This window comes from Microcaecilia unicolor, chromosome 1 (assembly GCF_901765095.1).
Source record: "Microcaecilia unicolor chromosome 1, aMicUni1.1, whole genome shotgun sequence".
NCBI classification, from domain to species: Eukaryota; Metazoa; Chordata; class Amphibia; order Gymnophiona; family Siphonopidae; genus Microcaecilia; species Microcaecilia unicolor.
The window spans coordinates 37,133,595-37,161,227 of NC_044031.1; the positions used below are offsets into that span (position 1 = coordinate 37,133,595).

Here is a 27,633-nt window from a genome sequence, read left to right on the forward strand (position 1 = left end):
AACATGGCCAGGTTGATATTTTGAACAGACACACATTTTACATGCTTGCTATCATGGCGTGATTCGGTTTTATACTTCTGCTTATTAAATATTTTGTGACTACATTTTTATAATCCCTTGTGTGCATTCCTCGGCTCTGGCCTAGTGCTGTTATCCAAACAAAAACAAAAGAGAACAAGATCCTCAGGAGTAGAAACCAGTGGAGAAGTAGTGAGGACAAGAAAGTAGAAGAAAAGAGTCCAACACATGTAAAAAGGCCACTTCTATTTATTTATTCAATAATCAAACGAAAACACAACTGAAGAAACCAGACTCAATCAGTGGCGGCCCTACCATTAGGCCACCTGAGGCAGGGGCCTCAGGCAGCACCCTTCCTGGAGCGCATCTCCCCCTTCCTTTCCTCCCCGAGTTTACCTTCTTTGCCCATTTTCCGTCGGTGCCAGGCAAAATGATAGAGACTATTATAAAGAACAAAATTACTGAGCATATACATAAGCATGGAATAATGAGACAAAGCCAACACGGATTTAGTGAAGGGAAATTTCTTTGAAGGGGTGAACAAACATATGGATAACAATGAGCCAGTTGATATTGTGTATCTGGATTTTCAGAAGGCGTTTGACAAAGTACCTCATGAAAGACTCCAGAGGAAACTGGAGCAGCGGCATAGCGAGGCCGGCTGACACCCGGGGTGGGTCGCCGCTGCGCACCCCCCCCCCCCCGGGTGCAACATGGCGCACCCCCCCGGCGCACGCACACCCCCCCGGAGTGTATCATTACCGCTGGCGCTCCGCCCTGCAGAGTGCACGTTGTCTCTGGGAGCTGCGTCGGCTCTGTTGGTTCCCTGCTCTCTCTGTCCCGGAACAGGAAGTAACCTGTTCCAGGGCAGAGAGAGCAGGTAACCAGCGGCGCCGACACCCCCCCAGCGCGTGCACCCGGGGCGGACCGCCCCACCGCACCCCCCCTTCCTACGCCACTGAATTGGAGAGTCATGGGATAGGAGGTAGTGTCCTATTGTGGATTAAAAACTGGTTAAAAGATAGAAAACAGAGAGTATGGTTAAATGGTCAGTATTCTCAATGAAGAAGGGTTGATAGTGGGTTCCACATGGGGTCTGTGCTGGGACCGTTGCTTTTTAACATATTTATAAATTTGCCGACAACACAAAGTTATTCAAAGTTGTTAAATTGCAAGAGGATTGTGAAAAATTGCAAGACGACCTTACAAGACTGGGAGACTGGGCAACCAATGGCAGATGACGTTTAATGTGAGCAAGTGCAAAGTGATGCATGCGGGAAAGAGGAACCCGAACTATAGCTACGTGATGCAAGGTTCTGCGTTAGGAGTCACCGACCAGGAAAAGGATCTAGGCATCATTGTTGACAATACTTTGAAACCCTCTGGCCAGTGTGCTGTGGTGGCAAAGAAAGCAAATAGAATGTTAGGTATTATTAGGAAAGGAATGGAAAATGAAAAAGAAAGATGTTATGAGGCTTTTGTATTGCTCCAAGGTGCGACCGCACCTTGAATACTGTGTGCAATTCTGTTCACTGCATCTCAAAAAAGATGTGGAGGGGCATAATTGAACGTCGCCGGCCAAACAGATCGCCGTCGATCTATGTTGGCGGCGGCGCTACAACTGGCTGGAACCGTATTATCGAAAAAAATGGCCGGCCATCTTTTTGTTCGATAATACGGTTTAGCCCGGCTAAATGCCTTGGATGTCGCCGGATTTGAGATGGCTGGTTTTGTTTTTCAGCGATAATGGAAAAAAATGCCGGCCATCTCCAACCAGGCGACATCCAAGGCATTTGGTCGTGGGAGGAGCCAGCATTTGTAGTGCACTGGTCCCCCTCACATGCCAGGACACCAACTGGACACCCTAGGGGTCAGTGCGGTGGACTTTAGAAAAACCTCCCACATGCATAGCTCCCTTATTTGGGTGATGAGCCCCCCAACCCCCCCCCCCCCAAAACCCACTACCCATAAATGAACAACACTACCATAGCTCTTAGGGGTTGTTATACAGGGTGAAGGGGGCAACTACATGTGGGTACAGTGGGTTTTGGAGGGCTCCCATTACCAGCACAAGTGTTACAGGTGGGGGGGGGGGGGGGGGATGGGCCTGGGTCTGCCTGCCTTAAGTGCACTGCGGTACCCACTAAAAGTGCTCCAGGGACCTGCATACACGCAGGCCTCTAGGACTTGTTGCTGCTGTATAACCTTGGCACACCAGTTCACACCTGAAGACTAATCTCTTTGAAAAAGTCCTTTATTTGAATAAGCACGTATACTCACAGTTAACTGCAGATCAGAGGTTGTGCCCCACTGGCAACGAGTCTCCCTGGTACTGAGATTAGCAGTAGGTCAGAGCTGGCAGAATGCTGTACAATGCCCTCTTTCAGCCACATTCAAGGTAAGAACTAAGTTCTCTAACGTGGGTAACACATGAAAGGGATCTACGTAAAACTGCCTTACAAAAATGGCCACTACCTCATAGACTACCGGAAACACAACAGGGCACACTCTGACCCAGTTAGCAGGAGGAAAAGCACCATGGGAGTAGAGCCCACTACCCTACACCCACCACAATGCATTGCTGATGTGACTCTGCAGTGCACCTAACAGAAAAGGTGTCACACTCACCCGAGAGCCACATCACAACCAGGGAAAGGCTGTCAGAGGATAGAACACATTCTGCTGTCATGGAGGTGGGTACGGCATTTGAGGCTGGCATACAGACTGGCAGAAAAGGTTTTTATTTTTATTTTTTTAGTATGGGAGGGGGTTGGTGACCACTGGGGGAGTATGGGGAGGTCATCCCCCATTTCCTCCAGTGGTCATCTGGTGAGTCGGGGCACCTTTTTGAGGCTTGGTCGTGAAAATAAAAGGACCAAGTAAACCCGGCGAAATACTACTTAACGCCGTTTTTTTTTCCATTATCGGCGAAAGCCGGCTATCTGGTAACCACACCCATACCCGCCCATGTCCCGCCTTCGCTTCACCACCGACACACCCCTTTGAACTTTCACTGGCAAGGCGACGGGAAAGCAGCGATGCTGTAAAAAAAAGCAGCTTTCGATTATACCGATTTTGCCGCTTTTCCGAGATCGCCGGCCATTTCCCGACACAAATCAGGAGATGGCCGGCGATCACTTTCGATTATGAGCTGGATAGTGGAACTAGAAAAGGTACAGAGCAGGGCAACAAAAATTATAAAGGGGACAGGACGACTTCCCTATGAGGAAAGGCTGAAATGGCCTGGGCTCTTCATCTTGGAGAAAAGACGGCCGAGGAGAGATACGATAGAGTATATAAAATAATGAGTGGAGTGAAATGGGTAGACGTGAATCGCTTGTTTACTCTTTCTAAAAATACTAGTACTAGGGGGCACACAATGAAACTACAAAGTAGTAAATTTAAAACAAATCGGAGGAAATATTTCTTCACTCAACGTGTAATTAAACTTTGGAATTCATTGACAAAGACTGTGGTAAAAGCAGTTAGCTTAGTGGGGTTTAAAAAAGTTTTAGATATCTTCCTAAAAGAAAAACCCATAAGCCATTATAAAATGGGAAAATCCACTGCTTATTTTTAGGATAAGCAGCATAAAATGTATTGTACTGTTCTGGGATCTTGCCAGGTACTTGTGACCTGGATTGGCCACTGTTGAATAGACTTCCTGAGCCGGTACGTCAAGCTCCATCTCTGACCGTCTTCAAATCTAAGCTAAAAGCCCACCTTTTTGATGCTGCTTTTAACTCCTAACCCTTGTTCATTTGTTCAGAACCCTTATTTTGTCATCCTCACTTTAATGTTCCCTTATCTCTTGTTTGTCTGTCCTAATTAGATTGTAAGCTCTGTCGAGCAGGGACTGTCTCTTCATGTTCAAGTGTACAGCGCTGCGTACGTCTAGTAGTGCTACAGAAATGAAAAGTAGTAGTAAGTAGTGTTGAAAACAGGATTCTGGGCTTGATGGACCTTTGGTCTGTCCCAGTATGGCAATACTTATGTACTTAAACAAACAAAGTAAACACTGGGCTTCAGGATTGAGAAAAATGTAGTCCTTTATTTATGATGAAAACCCGACACGGGCCATATTTGTTTATTCCACATCCTTGTCAACTAGTTAATTAGCTGACCTATAAGAGTTCCTTGACCCCTGATGCAGGCGTTTGTACGCCGAAACACGGCCTGTGTCGGGTTTTCATCATAAATAAAGGACTACATTTTTCTCAATCCTGAAGGCCCAGTGTTTACTTTGTTTGTTTGTTTGTTTGGTTGCTTTTGTATGCTGTTTCCCCTCTTTTTTGTGACTGAATACTTATGTACTTAAAATATTTCTTAATAAATTCCCCTGCCCAAAGAAGTTGTTTTCTACCTACCTTTGGATCAAAGGCCCGTTTGAAGATCTCGCACAGCTTCCGGGCGTAAGTCTCCGACTTCCCGGTCTCAGTGGCATACAGGATGGTGGCTTTCACTCGTTTGGCCATGACTTGGCCCATCAGTTTGGCAGAAAACTTCACAGCACTGGGAAGAAAAATTACAAGGGACAAACTGTGGATCTTTTTAGAAGAACTGGACAAGAAGCTTGCCCTGTAGCCAAAATCTAATCATAAAAAGGGCAATTCTATAAGCTGGCACCTTCACTTGGCAGTAACATGGGACTGTGCTGTCACCACTAGGGGACACCCTAGTAAGTTTGTCCTGGTCCTGAGGCTTCCACCAGAATCAAGGACTGCTTGAGTGGAGTCTATCTTTCTGTAGTGGAAAGGGCTGGCCCTGAGGGACTCCCTTGCTACTATAGCTAAGCTACCCTGCCCACTACTTTAAGATCGCGGGTATCAACCCCCTCCTCTCTGGCCTAGGCAGGTGCCTAGCAAGTAACCAGGGCAATTCCAAACCTCTCCTAGGCTACCAAGTACAACCTAGGATTTTTTCTTCCAGATATTTCCCCAGTCTGCTGAGGTTGGCTTTTAACAACCTCTGGCCTGTTATTTATTTGGGACTATCAGTAACCCAGGGATTTTCAGCTTATTCTCTCTCCTTGGCACTTTCCTCTTAAAATGGTTGTTAGCTCTGCTAGAGTTTCCAGCCACACCCCTTTCCTGGAACCGCTATGCTGATTAGCTTTGTACCTTTCCCACCTGGGAAGATACAGAGTTTTGTACTACATCTCCCAGCAGATGCAGCTTCCTTTCCGGGCTGCCTGCTGAGCCTCTCTCTCACACCTGGTTCCCAGCTACCCTTCCCCCAAGGCTCTTGTATTTGATTAAAGGGATTTTTGCTGGAAGCAGCTGGACCATCTCTCAAGCTTCTGCTTTTCTTTTGAACCTTTGGGTTTTAACTGGATATAGCAACTGGTTACTTCCTAACCTTCATGACCCCTGGGGTCCTCACACTGCACTATACACTATAAAGGTACTGCCCAAGTGCTATAGTGTGTAACTGTAAAAGGGGTGTACACATGGGCGGAGCTCATGGATGTACATATGGGAGGAGCCACCTCTTAAACGACCACCTCTACCCTCTTGGACCCTTTATGCACCCCATTCTCATTCCAATATGGCCGCTATACTCACTTCTGCTGCTCTGCCTGAAGAGCTGTGATGTGGCCATGGTTGTGTCATCAAGCAACATGCACAACTTATAGAATACTATTAGTTATACATGTTGATTGGCACAATTAGGTACACCAACTTACGCCACCATTGACCTGGCATGAATGGTTTAGGCGTACCCAGATGCCAATATAGAATTGACACTCAGTACACACCATTGTGGTTCCTAAATCAAGGCACCAATTTCTAGAATTATTCCCAAAACCTTTTTAATTACGCCAAGGGAGCTGGTTGGAGCACTAGATGACCAAGAGGAAAAAAGGGACACTCAAGCAGGACAAGACTGTAAAGCATAAATTAAACTAGTTCTTTTATTCACTCTTTACAGGGAGGATGTCAAGGAGATTCCCACTCTGGAAATATTTATTAATGATGATGTTTCAGAAAAATTGAAGAAAGCCACTGAGAAAATGGACGGGATATAAGCAAATCGACAAATTAAAGGTCCACAACACACCAGGACTATTTATTTTTTATTTATTTAATTGCATTTGTATCCCACATTTTCCCACCTATTTGCGGGCTCAGTGTGGCTTACAATACATTATGAATGATGGAAATACAATTTGTTACAACTCGGTTATGGATTATGTTGTGATAAGTTATTCGAGTCAAAGTCAAAGTATCGTTAAGGAATATAATAATGGAGAAAGCACTGAAACATTTGAAGGAAACAAGGGAGACAAAAAGGGGCAATATATAATAACAGGAAAACATTTGGTATACATTTTCTGTGAGTAAAGGTATGAGTGTGGTGAGATTTCGGGGGATGAGAGTTCAGAAGTGGCTGTATTGATGCGTTACTGAACAGGGAGTGTGGGCTTTATGTGTTTTGGTTCTTTCCGTAAATTTTCTCAAAAAGATGGGTCTTCAGTATTTTGCGGAAGGTGGTTTGCTCGTAGATCGTTTTCAGGTTGCGCGGCAGTGTGTTCCAGAACTGCGTGCTCATGTAAGAAAAGGTTGATGCGTGCAGCACCTTGTATTTCAAGCCCTTGCAATTAGGGAAGTGGAGGTTGAGGAAAGTTCGGGATGATCTTTTAGCGTTTCTGTATTCCTCTGAAAACACTCAAATATTAAATTGCAGACCAGTTTCTAGTAATGAGCTATGATTTAGATTAGGCATAGAACCTAAGGACTGGAAGGTGGAACGGGGAGGTAAGGAACCCTTTCAAAGAATAAACAAAAGGACAATCCATGAAACTAACAGCAGATTTAAACAAATTGGAAAAACATTCACTCGACTTACAATCAAGCTGTGGAATTTTTTCACTGGAGGATATGTGGAGGGGCATTTATGATATGACGTCTAAATCCATCTTTGGATGTTTTGCTGAGAACATCCAAAAATACAGTGGTGAGCATGGCCATTGTCAATCCTGAAAAATGTCTTTTTGTTTTGAAAACGACCATTTCCTAGACATTTTTAGATGTTTTGTGTTCAGTGCACTTTTCTTTTGTGACCATTTAAAAAAAATGTCCAAGGGAAAAACACACAAAAACAAGACATTGGAACGTACATGGTTGAAAAATGACCATTTTTTATCTATCCTGCCAGAAACACATGCAAAAATAAATTGCTTAGGCCAAAATACTTCAGCAATCTGTGTCTACTGTTACTCAGTTTTCTTGCTGCAGCTCACAGATGACAGACTAATCATTGGCCAAAAACCCCTATTGATCGATGCAAAACCTTCACAAGTGCAAAAATCTTGAAAGGTGTCAAATGTGCATTTTCATAATTCCAACAATCAGAAGTACTTACTATAAAGCACTTATCTTTAAAATGATGTTTTCTGTGTATTTAAAACCGCAATCCCAATGGGGACACGTTTTACTACTACTACTACTAATAGCATTTATATAGCGCTACCAGACGCACGCAGCGCTGAACATTTGACATATAGAGACAGTTTTACCCAAGTTTTCTTCAGGGGATTGAGCAGTGCTTCATTTTTCATACTAGTGCTTTCTTCACATGCTTAAATCCTTCATGTTTCCTCTGGCACATTGGGTTGGGTATTCCATCAATGGGAGTTAGGTGGGCTCCATACCTTGGGTCAAATATGGGAGGAGAGAGAAATCTTATCCTTCTTGGTGTTAAGGAAGGAATACGGCCTTCCTCCCCACCATGTTTTCCATTATAGGCAAACGTGACTATATTAATCACACAGCTCAAGGGGAACGAGGTCTTGAGAAGACATTACTTGAACAGGAAACGTGTGTGTGTTGGGGGGGGGGGGGGGGGGAGATACAGGTTCCATCTCTTGCATTTATACGGCATTGCTGGCGTATCATTCACCGATAGATTACTATATTCAGAGATGAGAGAAGGATTTAGAGTCGACATATGTCAAGAAACGATGAGAAATGAGCTTCAAATATTTGTTGAAAACTTTTATAGCCCGTAACCTGGTAGATAACGGGCACAAAATCCTGTACCAATGGTACTATACCCCATTGAGGTTATTGAAAATATTAACCATGGAATTGGATAGTGTTGGAGAATTGTGGTATGGTTGGTGACATATATAAGTACATAATTATTGCCACACTGGGACAGACCAAAGGTCCATCAAGCCCATCATCCTGTTTCCAACAGTGGCCAATCCAGGTCACAAATACCTAGCAAGATCCCCAAAAAGTTCAATACATTTTATGCTGCTTATCCCAGAAATAAGCAGTGGATTTTCCCAAGACAATTTAATAGTGGTCTATGGACTTTTCCTTTAGGAAGCCGTCCAGACCTTTTTTAAATCCCGCTAAGCTAACCGCCTTTACCACATTCTCTGGCAATGAATTCCAGAGTTTAATTACACGATTCGTATTAAATTTACAACTTTGTAGCTTCATCACATGCCACCTAGTCGTAGTATTTTTGAAAGGAGTAAACAAATGATTCACGTCTACTTGTTCCACTCCATTCATATCTCGGTGACATGTATCACAGTTGGTGAAACTGTCTCCAAATTAAATCGTATTGGATTGATATATTGCTGGCAATACATGAAGTAACTGTGGTGAGATATCCGTCTAAAGCGGAACACTGCTTCTTGCACTTCAAGCCCTTTGGAGGTGAAACCTGCCGTACATACAATGGCATCCAATCTGTTTACAGTGGCTAAAATAGCATTAGTGGCTGCCGGGAAACAACCGTCCATACCTTCTCTGCCAGTGGGACTCCGCAAACTTGATTATGTTTACTTGACAGACCTCATCGACCTACCAACCAGAAACACATCCAAACCAACACGAACATATTTAAATCTGCACTACCCAAGATGCAATGGACTCAAATACAAATCAACTTACGCGCCCAGTTTTTCCTACATAAGCACACAACTGTGGAACGCATTATCAAAAGCCTTGAAAACAACGTACAACCACCCAAACTTCCGGAATTCACTGAAGACTAACCTGTTTAAAAAGGCATACCCCACCGATCCAACTTAAATGCCTAATCTCTGCAACACAACAAAAGTAAAGTACGTAATGGACATAACACAACTCTTCCGTTGACTGTTCCACATGAACTTTATCTAACCACAACATCACTTTGTATTTGTTCACACCGGAGTCTGGGAACGCCCCTCCGGTACTATGTAAGCCACATTGAGCCTGCAAATAGGTGGGAAAGTGTGGGATACAAATGTAACAAATAAAAAAAATAATAAATTGATGTCAAAGTTGACTGGGCTTCTGAACGAATATTTAGTAGCTTTTCACAAAGGGTGGGATAGCTACCAAAGTTGGAGAAGCCAGAATGCTGCCACTGTAAGGGTACAGGCACTCTACCATTGAAAGATTAAACTTATATTGACTTCTTTTTTTTCATCGAGAGGGTGGTAGGTACCTGGAATGCCCTTCTACGGGAGGTGATGGAAATGCAAACGGTAACGGAATTCAAAAATGTGTGGGATAAACACAAAGGAATCCTGTTTAGAAGGAATGGATCCAAAAAAGCGTAGTGGAGATTAGGTAGCAACACCAGTAATTGGGAAGCAAAGCCAGTACTGCGCAAGACTTCTATGGTTTGTGCCCTGATTGAGTTTGAATAGATTTGGATGGGCTGCAGTTGAGCTTTTCAGGGACTTTGACAACATCAGAAATTTAGAATAAGGACAGGGCAGGGCAGTCTTCTACGGTCTGTGCCTTGAAAATTCCAAGGACAAATCAAGATCAGGTATACATATGAAATATCACATCATAATATATGTAATGAGTTTATCTTGTTGGGCAGACTGGATGGGCTGTACAAGAATTTATCTGCAGTCAACTACTATGTTACTATGCTACAGATGCTTAAAAAGGACATTTGGTTATTGAGATTCTACCACGTAATTGGGGTGGGGGGAGGAGGGATGAGAGGGGAATGGGAGATACTTGCTTTACAGTTGTAACTATCCAGCTTAATTTTGAAATAGATCGCCAGCAATCTTCCGACACAAATCGGGAGATGGCCGACCATCTCCTGAACCCGGCCAAATTGGTATAATCGAAGGCCGATTTTGGCCGGCGCCAACTGTGTTCTGCCGCGGAACCGGCCAAACTTCAAGGGGGCGTTTCGGCAGGGTAGCGAAGGTGGGACGGGGGTGGGACGTGGTTACAAGATGGACGGCTTTGCCCGATAATGGAAAAAAGATGGCCGGCTCTGACAAGCATTTCGCCAGCTTTACTTGGTCCATTTATTTTTAGGACCAAGTGTAAAAAAAGTGCCCCAATTGACCAGATGACCACCGGAGGGAATCGGGGATCACCTCCCCTTACTCCCCCAGTGGTCATCAACCCCCTCCCACCCAAAAAAATAAAAAAAACACACATTTTTTTTGCCAGCCTCTATGCCAGCCTGAAATGTTATACCCAGCTCCCTGACAGCAGTATGTAGGTCCCTGGAGCAGTATTTAGTGGGTGCAGTGCACTTCAGGCAGGTGGACCCAGGCCCATCCCCCCCTACCTGTTACACTTGTGGTGGTAAATGTTCAGTCCTCCCAAACCCCCCAAAACTCACTGTACCCACATGTAGGTGCCCCCCTTCACCCCTTAGGGCTATGGTAGTGGTGTAGAGTTATGGGAAGTGAGTTTTGGGGGGGATTTGGGGGGCTCAGCACACAAGGTAAGGGAGGTATGCACCTGGGAGCAATTTTTTAAGTCCACTGCAGTACCCCCTAGAGTGCCCGGTTGGTGTCCTGGCATGTCAGGGGGGCCAGTGCACTACAAAAGCTGGCTCCTCCCATGACCAAAAGGCTTGCATTTGGCCGGGTTTGAGATGGCCGGGCCCGGTTTCCATTATGGCCGAAAACCGAAGCCGGCCATTTCTAAACCTGGCGATCTCAACATTTGACCTAAATGTTGAGATTTAGCCGGCGCCAACCGTATTATCGAAAGCAAAGATGACCGGCCATCTTTTTTGATAATATGGTTGGCCCCGCCCGTTTACGGCGCCGGCCATATAGATGGCCGGCGCCGTTCGATTATGCCCCTCCAAGTTATCTGAAGTGGTTTTATATGGATCATTGTATTTTTTCCCCAAATATTTCAATAAAAAATTTTGCAAAAAAAAAGTTTGCTCTAACATAGGAGTTCTCAACTCAGTCCTCAAGACACACCTACCCAGTCAGATTTTCAGGCTATCCACAATGAATATGCAAGAGATACATTTGCATAGAATGGAAGTAGTGCATGCAAATGTATCTCATGCATATTCATTGTGTGCATCCTGAAAACCTGACTGGCTAGGTGTGTCCTGAAGACCGAGTTGAGAACCGCTGCTCTAACAGAATTCATTCAAACCTCTGGAGACTTTTGTCATCTTTTCCCAGAGATGGTCACATATGTGTAGATTAGATTATAGGATTCTCTAATCTACGAGGTACATGTGCGTCTCTATCAACACGCCACAAAAACTCTGCCTACCTGCAAACTGGGTGACTGGGGCCCAGTGACCCAGTTTGCAGGTAGGCAGAGTTTTTGTGGCGGTGGGGGCGGTCCGCCCCGGGTGCACGCCGCTGGGGGGGGTGCCGCGCGCCTGTCGGCTCCACTCGTTCCCTGCTCCCTCTGCCCCATAACAGGTTCCTGTTCCGGGGCAGAGGGAGCAGGGAACGAGCGAAGCCGATAGACGCGCGGCACCCCCCCCCCCCCAGCAGGTAAAAATGCACTGGGGGGGGGTCCTTTTGCCGGGGGGGGAGGTGTCCTTTCGCCGGGGGTGAGGGGGTCCCGCCCGGGTGTCAGCCATCCTAGGAAAGCCACTGCTGGGGCCCACACAGAGTAGCGGGCGTGGCTTTGGTTACCTTCCTGGGCAGACTGGATGGATCTTGTGGGTCTTTATCTGCCATCATTTATTATGTTTCTGTGTTACACGCCATCACATTTAGGCACCATTTTACTGGATAGCATGTAGCTGGAACACTGGCATTCACGCGGACATATGTACTCATGTTCCTATAAATGCCAATATTCAGGTCATATTGGCATGTTCTTGGCACCCAAATCTTGTCACCCTCCTTATAGAATTACCCATGTGGAGGGGCATAATCGAACGGGGGCGCCCATCTCTAAGGGTGCCCATCTCTAAGGAGAGCCCCATAAAGGGGCATCCCCAACCGTATTATCAAAATAAGATGGGCGTCCATCTTTCGTTTCGATAATACGGTCGGGGACGCCCAAATCTCAACATTTGGGTCGACCTTAGAGATGGCCGCCCTTGGTTTTCGCCGATAATGGAATCCAAAGACGCCCATCTCAAAACGGCCAAATCCAAGCCATTTGGTCGTGGGAGGAACCAGCATTTGTAGTGCACTGGTCCCCCTCACATGCCAGGACACCAACCGGGCACCCTAGGGGGCACTGCAGTGGACTTCAGAAATTGCTCCCAGGTGCACAGCTCCCTTACCTTGGGAGCTGAGCCCCCCAACCCCCCCCCCCCCCCGGTCCGCCTGCCTGAAGTACACTGCACCCACTGCAACTGCTCCAGGGACCTGTATATTGCTGCGATGGACCTGAGTATGGCATTTGAGACTGGCATAGAGGCTGGCAAAAAAGTATTTTTAACCTGTTTTTTATGGTGGGAGGGGGTTAGTGACCACTGGGGGAGTAAGGGGAGGTCATCCCCGATTCCCTCCGGTGGTCATCTACTCAGTTCGGGCATCTTTTCACGGCTTGGTCATGAAAAAAAATGGACCAAGTAAAGTCGGCCAAGTGCTCGTCAGGGCCACCCTTCTTTTTTCCATTATTGGTCGAAGACGCCCATCTCCTAATCACGTCCCAGTCCCGCCTTTGCTACCCTGCCGACATGCCCCCATGAACTTTGGTCGTCCGTGTGACGGAAAGCCGTCGAGGGTGTCAAAAAATCGGCTTTCAATTCTGCTGATTTGGGCAGCCTTGCGAGAAGGGCACCTATCTCCTGATTTGTGTCAAAAGATGGGCGCCCTTCTCTTTCGAAAATGAGCTGGAATCTAATCCTATCTCTGCTGTTTAGTGTGTGACCTTGAGCAAATCACTAAAACTCAGCTTCCAAGTAAGGACCTTGCATTTTAATACATAGAACACGACACTTTCATAGCACTGTATCGATAACAGATATTCTTATCAATAATAAGACTTACTTTGCCACCTCCTTGAATGTCTTCTTCCTGACAATGGCACAGTTCTTGCCTTTCCAGATGTGCGACCGCCAAGGGTCTGGCTGGAAATAGACAACGGAGAAAGTCTGGAGTGAGTTGTGCAGTAGAAATGAATCCCGTGACAGCAGATTTTCCAATCTGAAATCAAGAATCACATGTTCCCAGGTCTATCATAATTATTCAGGCTCTAGAAGGATTTCACATAATGAAGGGGTGTGCAAATTTAATCCTTAAAGGCAAAATATGTCATCACATCCCAATGAACAGCTTTTCCTGTAACATTATATAAACAATTACAGAACAAGGAACAATCTCCTATAGAAACACATACACAAATACAGCATCTCCTGCAATACTATATACAGGAATCAGCTCCTACACAAACTGATTGCACCTCAAAAACAGAATCTCCTATAATACTTCATACACAACAACAGCATCTATACATAGGAAGCAGCTCCTCTATAAACACACACTGGGGTGTGACTACCATTGAGTGAGCCCGGCAAAATGCCCAGGACCGCCCAATGGTAGGGGTTGATGCTCTCCATCACACTTTTTTTTTTTGTTACATTTGTACCCCGTACTTTCCCACTCATGGCAGGCTCTATGTGGCGGGCAATGGAGGGTTAAGTGACTTGCCCAGAGTCACAAGGAGCTGCCTGTGCCTGAAGTGGGAATTGAACTCAGTTCCCCAGGACCAAAGTCCACCACCCTAACCACTAGGCCACTCCTCCACTCTAAGTCACATCTCTGTATGCCTTCTTCGACACCTCCCTCCCCTCCCCCTCCCCCAGGGTGTTTGGTATCATTCCCTTCTTTTGTGCAGGTGTGTGGGTTGGCACAGTGGCGTACCAAGGGGGGGGGGCGGTGGGGGCGGTCCGCCCCGGGTGTCAGCGGGTGGGGGGTGCTCCGCGAGAGCAGACAGCTTTTTTTTTTTTTTTTTAAAATCCGTGCACTGTGCAGCGATCGCCGATGCAGGCAGGAAATAGGAAGTTACCTCAAAAGAGGGCGGGACAACAAGCGAGGGAAGGCCCGACGTCAGCAAAGCGATTTCCTCTTTTCAGTTCATGCAGGGCAGACGCGAGGCGCTGCCTGCATCGGCGATCGCTGCACAGTGCACGGATTTAAAAAAAAAAAAAAAAAAGCTGTCTGCTCTCGCGGAGCACCCCCCACCCGCTGACACCCGGGAGGGAGAGGAACGGGGGACCCACGAGGGGGTGGGTGGAGCAGAAAAAGGTTCCAGAATTGGGGGGTGGGGGACCAGCAAAAAGAAATGCCAGACCTGCATGGAAATAGGGGTGGGGTGGAGTGGAGATGAGATACTGGACCCATGGGGAAGTGGAGGGACGAGAGAGACAAAGGGACTGGGACCAAAAAGGGGAGGGAGAGAGGGTGAGGGGTAAGAGGTAATGTGCAGGAGGAAAGGAAGAGAGAGGGTAGAAACTGCACATGTAAGGGACAGGGACACAGAGATGAGATGCAGGGCATGGAGGGAGCACAGGGAGAGAGAACACAGAGGGGCAATGCTAGACACAGGGGGAGGGATAGGGACACAGAGGGGAGATGCTGAATAGGATAGATAAGGGATGCAGAGGGAAGGAGGATGGTGGACATACAGAAGAAATGTCAGAAGAACAGACAAACCTGGAAAGAGTTAAGAAAAAAAAACCACAGGAAAGAGAATAGCAATACTCAGATAATAAAGGTAGACAAATTAATTCTTTTCTGAATGTATTAATTGGAATATGTCAGCTTTGGGAAAGGTGCATTTCTGATATCTTGTATTTCAGTTTCTATTTCTTTTATTATTAGAGGTTTTCTATAGGTCTGGAATGTGTTTTTGCAGGGTTTGTTTACTAGAGCTCTGAAGGGGTTTACATCCACCCCCACCCTCCCCCACTAATGTGGGAGAGAGATGGTATTATAGGAGGCCCATTCAGACATAGCTACGCCACTGAACACACACATAATTCACCTCAAAAAAGCATCTCCTGTAACACTACACACACAACTACAGCATCTCCTGCAGCACTGTATACAGGAAGCACCTCCTCTAATACCACACACATGATTCACTTGTCACGGTTCTGGGTAAATGAACCCTTGGACCATAGTCGGGTTTGCACTGCTCACCCAACCCAAAGACTAGGCAAGTCACGCTTCGGCGAGGACTAGACTTGCGAGTGGCTTTGAGAAGAGCACTTGGGAGGCAGGCCTGACAGGATCTGGACCTGGGAGTAGCTCTGAAAAGAGCTCTTGGGGGTGCCCTGACAAGTCAGGGAGGAGAATGGATCTTAAGAGAGCCTTTTGGGGCTGACCCAACAAAATCACAGCTAGGGAGCAGAGGGAGCCCGAAGAACTGCAGGTCCAAAGACCTGAGGGCCTGGAACAAGACAGGAACGAGGTAGAAGACACAAAAGGAACAAGGCTGAGACAAGACTGGAGTCAGAGCTGGAACAAGGCTGGCAGCAACACATACTAGACAACTAGGAGACCTGTTGCAAAGACACTAGAGATAGTCTGGGACTTCCTTATAATACTCCTAGACAGGAAGTGGAGTCACCCACAGGTGTTCCGGAACTCACGGTTACTGCCCTTTTACAAGCAGCTCTTCAGCGCATCTGCATGCCTAAGGAAGCTGGTGTCAGCAGGCACTGAGAAGGCAGCATGAGAGCAGACTGCCCAGTCAGAGGAGTGCCACAGGGCACCAGAGACGGCTGCGCAGGTGCTAGCCTCAATGGACAGACCGCTGAAGGCCCTGAAAATGCCGTGGGGCCTGACCTCCAGGAGCAGGAGGCACAGTCACTGCGTCCATGACAGCACCCCCTACCCAAAGGCTCCCCTCCCCTCAGTCCAGGTTTGGGTTTATGAAGAAACATATGATAGAATCTTCTGATGAGCAGAGGAGCATGGACATGAATCGCTGGCTCCCAGAATTTCTCTTCAGGACCGTAGCCCTTCCATGTGACAAGGTACTTGAGCCTACCTTGCACCATCCTGGAGTCAAGGATGTCCTGGACCTCATACTCATGGTCCGGATCTATGGGTACAGTATACGGAGCAGGAGGTGTATCTCCTCTCCATCTCAGTACAAGAGGCTTGAGGAGGGACACATGAAACATGTGATGGATCCACAGGGTACAAGGTAGCTTTAGCTGGTAGGCAACAGGTCCAACCTGGCGAATAGGATATGGCCCTATAAATTGGGGAGCGAATTTGGCAGATGAGATCTTAAGTCAAAGGTTCTGGGTAGATAATGTAATGGACCCCCTGAATTTCAGCAAAGATGGGTGTGCTCAGAATATCTGTTGTTAGTAGTCATGACCGACATCTAAACTCACCCCGCTGAAACTTGAGGGACTTACAGGTCACTAACCTCGTCTTTCACTCCCGTGAAATGAAAGGGGAAAAAAACTAAAATTGGATTTATCCTGGTTAGGGAAATAACCAAACTTACTGATGAAATTAATAAGGTTTGAATTTGTCTATAAGAATATATATTTAAAACAAAAGGTTATCAAATAACATTGATAATTAAACTTTCGTCCTTTGGAATAATTCCCTTCACTTTTTAAACATTTCCACAAATAAATATCCTTTTAACATTTTGTCATTCTTTCTTTTTCAGAACATTCTTCCAAAATCAGCAAATTGAATAGCAGTCAGATAAGTACACATATCGTTAATTATTCCTCACTTTTCAATATATCCCCTGTTTAGACCTTTGAAAACCAAGCGCTTAATGATTTACACCCAATGCCTTAGAAGATCAGTTTTTTTCTCTATTCTCTCTCTTTCTCTTTCCTATGTGTGTGTGGCTATTATAAAGAATTTGATTCTTTGTCTCCTTTTCCTTTACAGGTAAGTCTAGAATTTTCACTCCTGGGAGACTTCAGATGCGTATGTTTTTCTCAATACATTTTTATTTCTTCCTCACACTTTTTCAACCGGATTACTTAGCTGTCAGGTGCAACCACAGTCCACGGAAATCTTTCTTGCGACGGGGCCCTTGTTGTCTTCCGAACATCTGACGGTCCCGTCTAGTCAAAGCTTCTCCCTAAACCTCACGCTTAAACAACTTAAAAAAGGCAAAACCCTGACTTTCCTGCCTTTGGAATTTCATTTTATCACTGTTGGGACATATTACCAAATACTGTGGCCAGTTGTAACTAATAAAATAAAATTAACCAAAACAATCCTTAGCACTTCCAAGCCTAGCTGCTTTGTTTTTACTTCCCTATGCTGTGCAAGAGTGACTGACAGCCACTATGTATCACACTCAACATTCCATGCATATCCCCTTTACATCTCAAACAGATACCTAAAATCATCCAAACCCTTCCTATTTTTCTTCCTTGTTTCCACCTATCCCATTCACCCTGCTATCAATTAGCTTTCATTCAATCACTACAGCTCTTGTCTCATTGCAATTCATCCAAAAATTTCTCAAAATTCTTCAAATAAGAGAAAATTAAGTTCAAACTCTACCCCAATCACACCTTCACTCCCACTTTCACCACAACACTCTTATTACCACCCAAACTCTCTCCAACACTTTTCTTTTCCACAAATTTCCCCTCTCACTTTCCCACTCACAGTAGCACCTCCTAACGCTTTCACTGTCAGACGCTCTCCTCTACAAACAAACACCCTCGTCACAGCTGCTTTAGTACCTTCAATCACCAAAATTCCTTTAAAATCTTTCTTTCCCCTCTCTTTCATCAAAATCACCCTTTACCTGCTCACACACAGCACACCAGCTACTCTCACCTTGGCAATCAAAAACACTCTGCCACATCCCAGCACTTCCTCTCTCTCTGGCTGTCCAACTCACTCTCTCAACTGCCAGAGACTCCGTTGCCCAGGATACGGAACCTCCGGCTGGAGTTCCAGAGACTCCCTCAGGTAAATAAAAAAATATATATATTTCTTTATTATTTTTTTTCTCCGTCCTTTCCCTATGTTACAATAACCAGACCAGGTCCCCAGGTCAAAGTTGGGGAGTGGGACATCTCTTATCTGCCTGTTTCTTGTATTTTGCAGCAGCTTGGAACAGCAGTTCTCAGGTCTTCTTCCATTATTAAGAGGCACAGTCGTAGTCTCTATGACAGGTATTATGGCAGTTAAAGGTACCCTGGGATGCTGCCCAAACACAATCTGAAATGGAGATGAACTAGAGGCCTCACTCATGTGATTTTTATATTAGAATTCTGTCCAAGGTAACAGTTTAGACCAGTCATTCTCTTGGGCGGATACATAGATACGCAGGAAGGTCTTTAAGACTTGATTGACACGTTCCGTCTAGCCACTTGTTTGAGGATGGTAGCTGGATAAGAACTCTCCAGTCTGAAATAATGGTTTCAGGTAATCCATGCAGGTGAAAAACTTCTTTAAAAAAGTGTTGGGCCAAGGCGGGTGCAGATGGTAAACTGAGTAATGGAACAAAATGAACCATTTTAGAAAAATGGTCTACGATCACCCAGATAGTGGTGAACCTCTCCAAAGCAGGAAGATCATAAAATCCATGGCTATATGGAGCCACGGTACTTCTGGAACCGGGATGGGTTGGAGTAGTCCCCATGGGCGTGAATGGGAAGGCTTGCAACAGGCACAGAAAGAAGAGGTCACTAAGCCATGCACATCCTTTTTCATCTGCAGCCACCAGTAGGTACAGGATATAAGTTCCAATGTCCTGCAAACTCCAGGGTGGCCAGTGAGCTTGGAGTCATGCTCCCATCTTAATACAGAATCCCAGAGTTATTTGGGCACTACAGTCTTGCCCGGAGGTACCGCCATAGACACGGAAGCAAGGATCTTGGCTGGGTCCAGGATAGTTTGAAGGTCTGGACTTTCATCGGTAGGTTTGATGGGAAAGGGCATCAGCCCGTATGTTCTTCTTAGCCAGGCGGAAGACTACCCGAAAGTCAAAACAAGAAAAGAATAGTGACCATCAAGCCTGACGGAGGTTGAGCCTTCGAGCCACTCACAGATACAGGTTCTTATAGTCCATAGTCACAGTGAATGGATACTTAGCCCCTTCAAAGAGATGGTGCCACTCTTCCAAAGCCCTCTTAATCGTTAGTAGTTCTCGATCTTCAATGGTGCAATTCATCTCTGCTGGCGAAAATTTCTTAGAAAAGAAAACACATGGTAGCAGTTTACCCTTGATGTTGGGCTGAATGAGGATGGCACCAGCCCCAGTGGAAGAAATGTCGACTTCTACAAAGAAAGGCTTTTCAGGATCGGTGTGTCAGAGCACTGGGTTGGAGGTGAAGGCCTGTTTCAGGAGAGCAAAGGTTTGTATCACTTCCTCAGGCCAGTCCCGGGTGTTAGCTTCCTTCCGAGTTAAGGTGGTAAGATGCGTGGCAATGGTGGAGTAACCATGAATGAACTGACAATAGTAATGTGCGCAAGATGGCGGCACGTTAGATTCGCCGTGAGCTTTCTCTTTATGCTAGCTGTGTACTTCGTGGACTTATTTCTTTTCCTAAATAACAAATATGCCTCATACTAAACGGAAGGGTTCCGTGAAGGTTGTTACCCCGACGACCAAAACTTCATCGCCCACACAGCAGAGCATTGAGCAGTTCACGACCAGAAATTCCACCTCACAAGATGTCGGAGCGGTTCCCACTGTTGTCTCGGATCAAGGAGAGGCCGAGACCTTAGGACTGGACATAACACTTTCACCTCCGACTCTTAATCCACCACCGCACCCTGCTGGTCTCGAGCCACGAGCGAGTGCTTCCGTCCGTAGAAAGGATATTGGAGGCCCTCTGAGTCGGGGTCTGGTGGATGAGGACCCAGCGGGAAGTCGGAGAACTTTGATTTCCCCAACTGGGAGTGAGACACCAGAGATTGATTCAGCGGCGGTGACGCTGGACTCCATTTGGAGTACACTCCAGCACTTGGACCAGACCGTGTCAGGTTCTGCAAATCAAATTGCGACGATTGTGAGCACTATGGAAAATCTGTCCACAGCTTTTGCCACTATGAAAGTTGAAGTTAATGGCAAAATAGATACTGTAAAAGAAGAAGTTAAGAAAGTGAAAGAAAGTTCAGGTTTATTGATTAAAGATAATGCTACATTACATCGTAAAATAGAACAATTTGAAAACTATAATCGGAGGTTAAATCTTCGCTTGTTGAATTTTCCTCGATTGCCTGTATATACTCCGTTGGAAGTATTCAAGAGATATTTGATTGAAAACTTACAATTTTCCCCGGAAACTATTCCTCCATTAAATAAAATCTATTATTTGCCTAATAAGAAAAATGAGGAGAAATTACAGGAGAAGTTACCACAAGATCAAGGAGAATTAAACATTTCGGAAATTCTGGAAACGTCTTTAACCACAGCAACTGAAAAACAAACTTTGCTTGTTTCTTTCATATTTGAACAGGATATGGAGGCTGTGAGAAGACTGGCTCTTAAGAATTTACAAACATTATTTTACGGGGGGAAATATGGGTTTTCCCAGATGTGACAAAGCAAACTCAGGAAAGAAGGAAAGCTTTCTTGGCGTTAAGAGCTGATACTGTTGCTTTAGGAGCATCATTTAATTTAAATTACCCCTGTAAATGCAATGTTAAATATCTGGGTGTAAAATGTTTTTTCTTTCAGAACAACTAAGACATTTTATAGACTCAAAAAGAGTATAAGATTTGTAGGATTTGCATGGTCATGATCTAAGATATGGGAAGAGTAAATAATCTGATTAGGGTGGATGAAAGTGTTAAGCCTTTATTTATGCAAATTTCTTCTTTAAATCTCATCTCCTGAGTTTAAACGAACTCCTCCCCCTCTATATAGTGGTCTAATATAAGATATAATTTATTACCTTAATTCTAATTTTTCCTTAGATATATGTTTCTGTTTTTCATGTTTAAGATGTAAATGCTTGTAAAGATTATAAATATGCATAAATAATAATAATTTAAAAACCCCAATAGTAATACACGAAGTGTAACAGGTAGGGGGGGGGATTGGCCTGGGTCTGCCTACCTGAAGTGCACTGCACCCACTAAAACTGCTCCAGGGACCTGCTGTGATGGAGCTGGGTATGATATCTGAGGCTGGCATAGAGGCTGGCAAAAAATATTTAAAAAACATTTTTTTGAGGGTGGGAGGAGGTTAATCACCACTGGGGGAGTAAGGGGAGGTCATCCCTGATTCCCTCCGGTGGTCATCTGGTCAGTTTGGGCACCTTTTTGTGGCTTGGTCATAAGAAAAAAAGGACCAGGTAAAGTGTTTGTCAGGGACGCCCTTTTTTTTCCATTATTGGTCGAGGACACCCATATGTTAGTCATGCCCAAGTCCTGCCTTCGTTATGCTTCCGACACGCTCCCAGGAACCTTGGTCGTCCCCGCGACGGAAAGCAGTTGGAGACGCCCAAAACCGGCTTTCAATTATGCCAATTTGGGCGACCCTGGGAGAAGGACGCCCATCTCCCAATTTGTGTCGAAAGATGGGCGCCCTTCTCTTTCTAAAATAAGCCTGCCAGTTTCCCAGTCTCGTAAATTTTTCACAATCCTCTTGTGAGTTAACAACTTTAAATAACTTTTGTTTTCAGCAAATTTAATTACCTCACTAGTTATTCCCATCTCTAGATCATTTATAAATATGTTAAAAAGCAGTGGCCCCAGCACAAATCCCTGGGGAACCCCACTATCTACCCGTCTCCATTGAGAATACTGACCATTTAAACTTACTCTCTGTTTTCTATCTTTTAACTAGTTTTTAATCCACAATAATACATTGCCCATGACTTTCTAATTTCATCAGGAGTCTTTCTTGAGGTAATTTGTCAAATGCCTTTTGAAAATCCAGACACACAATATTGACTGGTTCACCTTTATCCACATGGTTATTCACCCCTTCAAATAAATGTAGTAGATTGGTGAGGCAAGATTTCCCTTGACTAAATTCATGTTGGCTTTGAGGCATATTTTCAAAGCACTTTGGGAGGGTAAGTTCCATAGGTTTCTATGGAACTTTGGGAGGCTAAGTGCTTTGAAAATGAGCCTCTTTGTCTCATTAATCTATGCTTATGTATATGCTTTGTAATGTTCTTTTTAACAGTCTCTACTATTTTGCCTGGCACTGATGTCAGGCTCACCAGTCTACAATTTCCCAGATCACCTTTGGAACCCCTTTTTAAAAACTGGCGTTACATTAACCACCCTCAAATCTTCCGGTACCATTCTTGATTTTAAAGATAAATTACATATTACTAGCAATAGCTCTGCAAGTTTATATATCAGTACTATCAGTACTCTGGGATGTATGCCATCTGGTCCAGGTGATTTGCTACTCTTCAATTTGTCAAATTGCTCCATTACATCTTCTATGTTTACAGAGATTTGTTTCAATTTCTCTGACTCATTAGCATTGAATACCATTTTTGGCACCTTACCTGGTAGAAGAAGGCAGGGGACAAGCAATAATTAATCATTTCCTGATGGAAGACGGGGGTGAGGCTGCCAGACATTGGGGGGACAATCCAGACCCAGTCAGAGGGGCAGCCTCCACGCAGCCTGTTCTCACTTTCCAAGTGTTTCATGAAGGACTCTGTGGCCGCGTGGTGATCCACAATCGTCACCTTGGCTACCTGGAGGGGAGACATATCCAGCACTGGGGTCAAGGGCATATCAAGGGGGTAATTCTGTAAATGGTGCTTCAAGGTAAGTGGAGCAAGACAGTGAAGTGGGCACAGATGAACAACACAGCGGAGCCAGTCGTAGGAGGAAGCAAAATTTATTGAAGGACCTGACTAAAACAAAAAGCATCTAAGCACACACAGTGTGAGGGCAACAACGCATTTGAAATATTGTGATTGACGACTTTAAGCGGGAAGCGTTGTACTATCGTAATATACAATTTGACCCCCGACATCAACCTGGCAGGAAAGTTGTAAAAAATGCACCATGAGAGACCATGCACAGGCAAATCAAGGCATGAATGATTTGACTGGACCGTGTTTGCTGAAATACGGGCTGTGTCAGGTTCTTCAATGAATTTTGCTTCCTCCTATGTCTGTTTACGCTTTCCTAAAATACTAGGACAAGGGGTCATGCGATAAAGCTGCAGTGTAGTAAATTTAAAATGAATCAGAGGAAATTTTTCTTCACTCAACGCATGGTTAGACTTTAGAATTTGTTGCCGGAAAAAGTGGTTAAGGTGGTTGACTTAGCGGACTTTAAAAAAGGTTTGGACAGCTTCCTGGAGGAAAAGGCCATAGAATGTTATTGAATGGACGTAGGAATAATCCACTATTTCTGGGATGGGCGGGATGAAATGCTTGTTCTTTTGGCTGCTGTCGGAGACAGGGTGCTGGGCTCGATGGACCCTTGGTCTGTCCCGGCATGGCGATGCTTATGTACTTATGTTGCTCCATTTGGGGCCACTTTGCTGTTTTGCTCCATGATTCAGTTTGTATTGCTGTTTCCCTCTGGTTTGCTTTGCTTAAAGTAGGTGCCAAGAATTGGGCACCAAGCAAGTATTCTATAATGCCTGAGGCGTGCACCAAATCAGGGGTGGACTGACCATTCAGCCAACCAGGCAGTGCCCGAGGACCTAGAGGCTCTGCCTGGTTGCCCACTGCCACTGCAAATTACAGCCCCTCCCCTACTTTGAAGAGCCCTGGTGGTCTAATGGACTCTGCATTGGAAGGAAAGAATCCCACTCTTTCCTGCCTGCTGCCTCTACTCTGCCGGGTGGCGCTGCCATGTTTTAAAAATGGCTGCCGAGACCTGCGAGACTACCGCTGGAAGTCTCAGTAGCCATTCTGAAAACATGGCAGCGCCGTGCACAGTAGCAATAGTGGACTGGAAAGAGTGGGGTTCTTTTCTGCCCCCAAAGAAGCAACTAGACCATCAGGGCCCTTCAAGGTAAGACCAGGGAGGGTCCACTTTGGCTCAGGGGTCTGTGGTGTGTGGGAGGAGGGCGGCAACTGTGGCGGTGGGGGGCGGCGGTGCAGTGGTGGGGTGGCAGGCAGTGGCCAGGGGGGCCTAATGCCCTTTACTGCCCAGGGGTCCCAACCGCTGTCAGCTATACACCAAATGTTAGACACAAACACTTACACCGTGTCTATGGCTGGCATAAAAACAGCAGTTGGGCATGTAAATGGAAATATTCTATACAGTACATGCAGGACTATTTGGAACACCCCTGATATGAAAACAAACCAGTGAGGTAAATCCAAGGAGGATAAAAAGTTCTTTATTGAGAAAGCATGAAAAACATAAAAATGACCCGACACGGCCATGTTTCAGCCCGAAGGCCTGCCTCAGGGGTCTTGATTAGTCTATATAGAGAACAGATATAAACAGATATAAACATATATAGTATGTCTTTTAAATTTATGAAGTAAATAAATAGTGAAAAAAGGAATAAACGCATAATGTGACACAAAGAATGAGAGCCATAATGACTGTATAACAATTGTATGAGAGTGATGTAAAGATAATTAAAATTCTAAGACTTAGTTATACAATGGAACATACTAATCCAGTAACATATATACATAAATACATGATGTAATATTGAGGTTTACAATTACTAGGCATACATTTGCAAAAAAAAAAAAAAAAAAAATATAAACCAAATATAGCATAATGAATGTAGTTAAAATAGTAAAATTAAAAATAGTAACATTTAAAAAATAGTAAAATAATAAGAGAGGTTAGGCGCTTGTTTACAGAATACGTCAGTTACGAGCACAATTGCTTTTTAGTGTCAGTGCTTGTTAACATCAATTATTGATGCTTATCTCCAATTAAGTGCCAATTTAGTACCAATTTTTATTTGTTGCATTTGTATCCCACATTTTCCCACCTATTTGCAGGCTCAATGTGGCTTACATTGTTCCGTCATGGCGATCGCCATTTCTGGAGTGAGAGATACAAGTGGTATTACATTAAAGATCATGATTGCCATAGTAAATTAAGCAGTCAAGTATGTTTAAATCTTTTTTATTGATAATCAACATTATAAACTTGGTACAATTTCCATCATAGCGTACAAAATCCGATGTCATTTATGAAACTACCATCATTGTACAAATTGCATTTGTAGAGATTTGTTTTCTCAATTTCTCCCCCCCTCCCCCTCCCTATTATACCTTATGCTCCAACCATGTTATTTATTCCAAAATTTGTTTACTAGAGTTATAATGCTTTATGAATTCACAGGTGGGCTGCACCCCACTATTGTCTTACTTCCTGCTGTAATTCACACTCTTCCTTCCCTATTCTACAACTAGTCTTCTCTACTTGATCTAAAACATGTCTAGAATTGCGTCCACTACTCTCGCTTCATAACATTTACTTCTGTTGAAACCTTAATCTTAACAACTTCTTCTATTATTTCCTTATTCTAATTCTACTCCTCCCCCTCCCCCCCCCCCCTTAAAGCCCACCCACTAACTACCCCACCCTAGGAGGATATTAATCAACATCTTTGTCTTAGTCTCTTGCTGTCAGTTCTTAGAGGTTGAGAATTCGAGATCTGCCCCCTTTAGGGATTGTCTGCCAGAATGGATGCCAGATTTTGAAAAAAACTTTCTCTGTGAAACTGGGATCATGATTGCTTTCTGCTATTTGTCGTTCAAATTTCATGAAATCCATCATACCACTTCGCCATTGTTGTAACGTTGGTGATTTATTTGTAATCCATTCTCTTAGTATCGTTTTCTTTGCCACTACTGTGGCTCTATATGAAAAGCTCTTAAATCCTACTGGACAGGGCCTGCTCGTTGTAGCTTGACCAAATAGTAATTTAGCATCTGTTCTCCATGTCGTCCTCCACATCGCTGTTGTGGCTTGCTGTATCATTCTCCAGAATTTTTGAATTTCTGGGCAGTGCCAGAACATATGGCCTAAACGTACTCCTGGGGCTGCGCACTTAGGGCAGGCCCCATCTGGGGAAACCCCCATATGGAATGCCCTCCTTGGTGGTATATAAGTTCGTAGCACAAATTTGTATTCCATTTCACTGTATGTTAGTAATTTTGAGGATCTCTGGATTGAATATATGTAATCCGTGAGAGTTTGGGGTGTTATCTCGACTGATAGTTCTAAGCTCCATGCTTTAGCCAATAATTGATAGTCTATTTCCATGATCATGTCTCTTATATGTCTGTGGTGCATTTTCATTGGTACTCTATTTTGGGCCTGCAATGAATATGCTGATGACAGTTCTTCTTGCACATCCTCCGTGATGTGTTCCCTAGGCAGGCTATTTATGTAGTGTCTGAGTTGTATGTAGTGAAAATAGTCTCTGTTGGGTAAATCATATTGCCTTTGTAAGTCTTTGTAGGCTTTCACCCTGCCCTCTTCCGTTAAGACCTGTATAATATATATTAGGCCTTTACTTTGCCAGTTCCGAAACGCTCGGTGCAAATCCCCAGGGGGAAATTTTGGATTTCCACATATGGCCAGGAAGGGAGTAGTGGTGCTTGAAAAGCTGTGGTATCTGCAAATCCACCTCCACACTGCTTTAGCGGTGGGAAGTATATGCGATTGGTCCAAAATCTCTAATTGTTCCCCACTTTTTCCATGTAGTAGGCTACTAAAGTGTACTCCATTCATTAAAGCAGTTTCTAGTTCAGTGTCCGAAAACTCTGAGGTGGTTCTATACCAGTCCGAGATATGTCTCATGCCACAGGCTACCGAAAACTGACGTACACTCAGCAGCCCGAGTCCTCCAAACTCGCGTGGTATCTGTAATGTTGAAATCGCTATACGAGGTTTCTTTCCTCTCCAGAGGAATCGTTGTAACTTATTATTTAATGATTGTTCATCTTCTTTGCGCAAGTATAAGGGCAAGGTTTGGAAAACATACAGCCATTTCGGCACTATCATCATGTTATATAGGGAGATACGACCCATTAGAGACATTGGTAGGGTTTCCCACTGGTTGAGTTTCAAGCTTGTGGTAGCCAGCAATGGAGTAATATTCTCTTGGTACAATTTCGATAAATCTTGCGTTATATAAGTGCCCAAGTATTTAATCTTGTTTCCCGCCCAGGTCAAGGGGAATGTTGAGGCATCTGGCTTATTTTGCTCGGGATATACTTCCAAAGCTAAAGACTTCTGTGCATTTAAGGTAAAGCCAGAGAGGTGTCCAAAGTTTTGTATTGTCTCCAACATCTTGGTTAGGGCTCCATATGGGTGTGTTGTAATTACCATTAGGTCGTCTGCAAAGGCAAATGTTTTGACCACCTTCTCCCCTACCTGCACTCCTGGTACTCCTTCCATGATTTTCAGCGCTCTTAATAGGGGTTCTATAAGCAGTCAAGTATAAAGAGTTCATATTCGGAACTGGAGATAAGAGTGATGTTGCGTTAGAGTTCATTCATGGTAGGATAGACCTTGGTAGTCGAGTATAGAGA

General features: G+C 44.6%; 1 protein-coding gene across 1 annotated transcript in view; it reads right to left on the minus strand.

Annotated features, from left to right (window-relative positions):
* The window catches only part of NOS3 (nitric oxide synthase 3), a 235,114-nt gene that overhangs the window by 147,779 nt on the left and 59,702 nt on the right, over positions 1 to 27,633 (minus strand). The window contains 3 exon segments of the mRNA XM_030195595.1: positions 4,386 to 4,530; positions 13,220 to 13,299; positions 22,657 to 22,851. Coding sequence (XP_030051455.1) covers positions 4,386 to 4,530; positions 13,220 to 13,299; positions 22,657 to 22,851 — 420 coding nt within the window.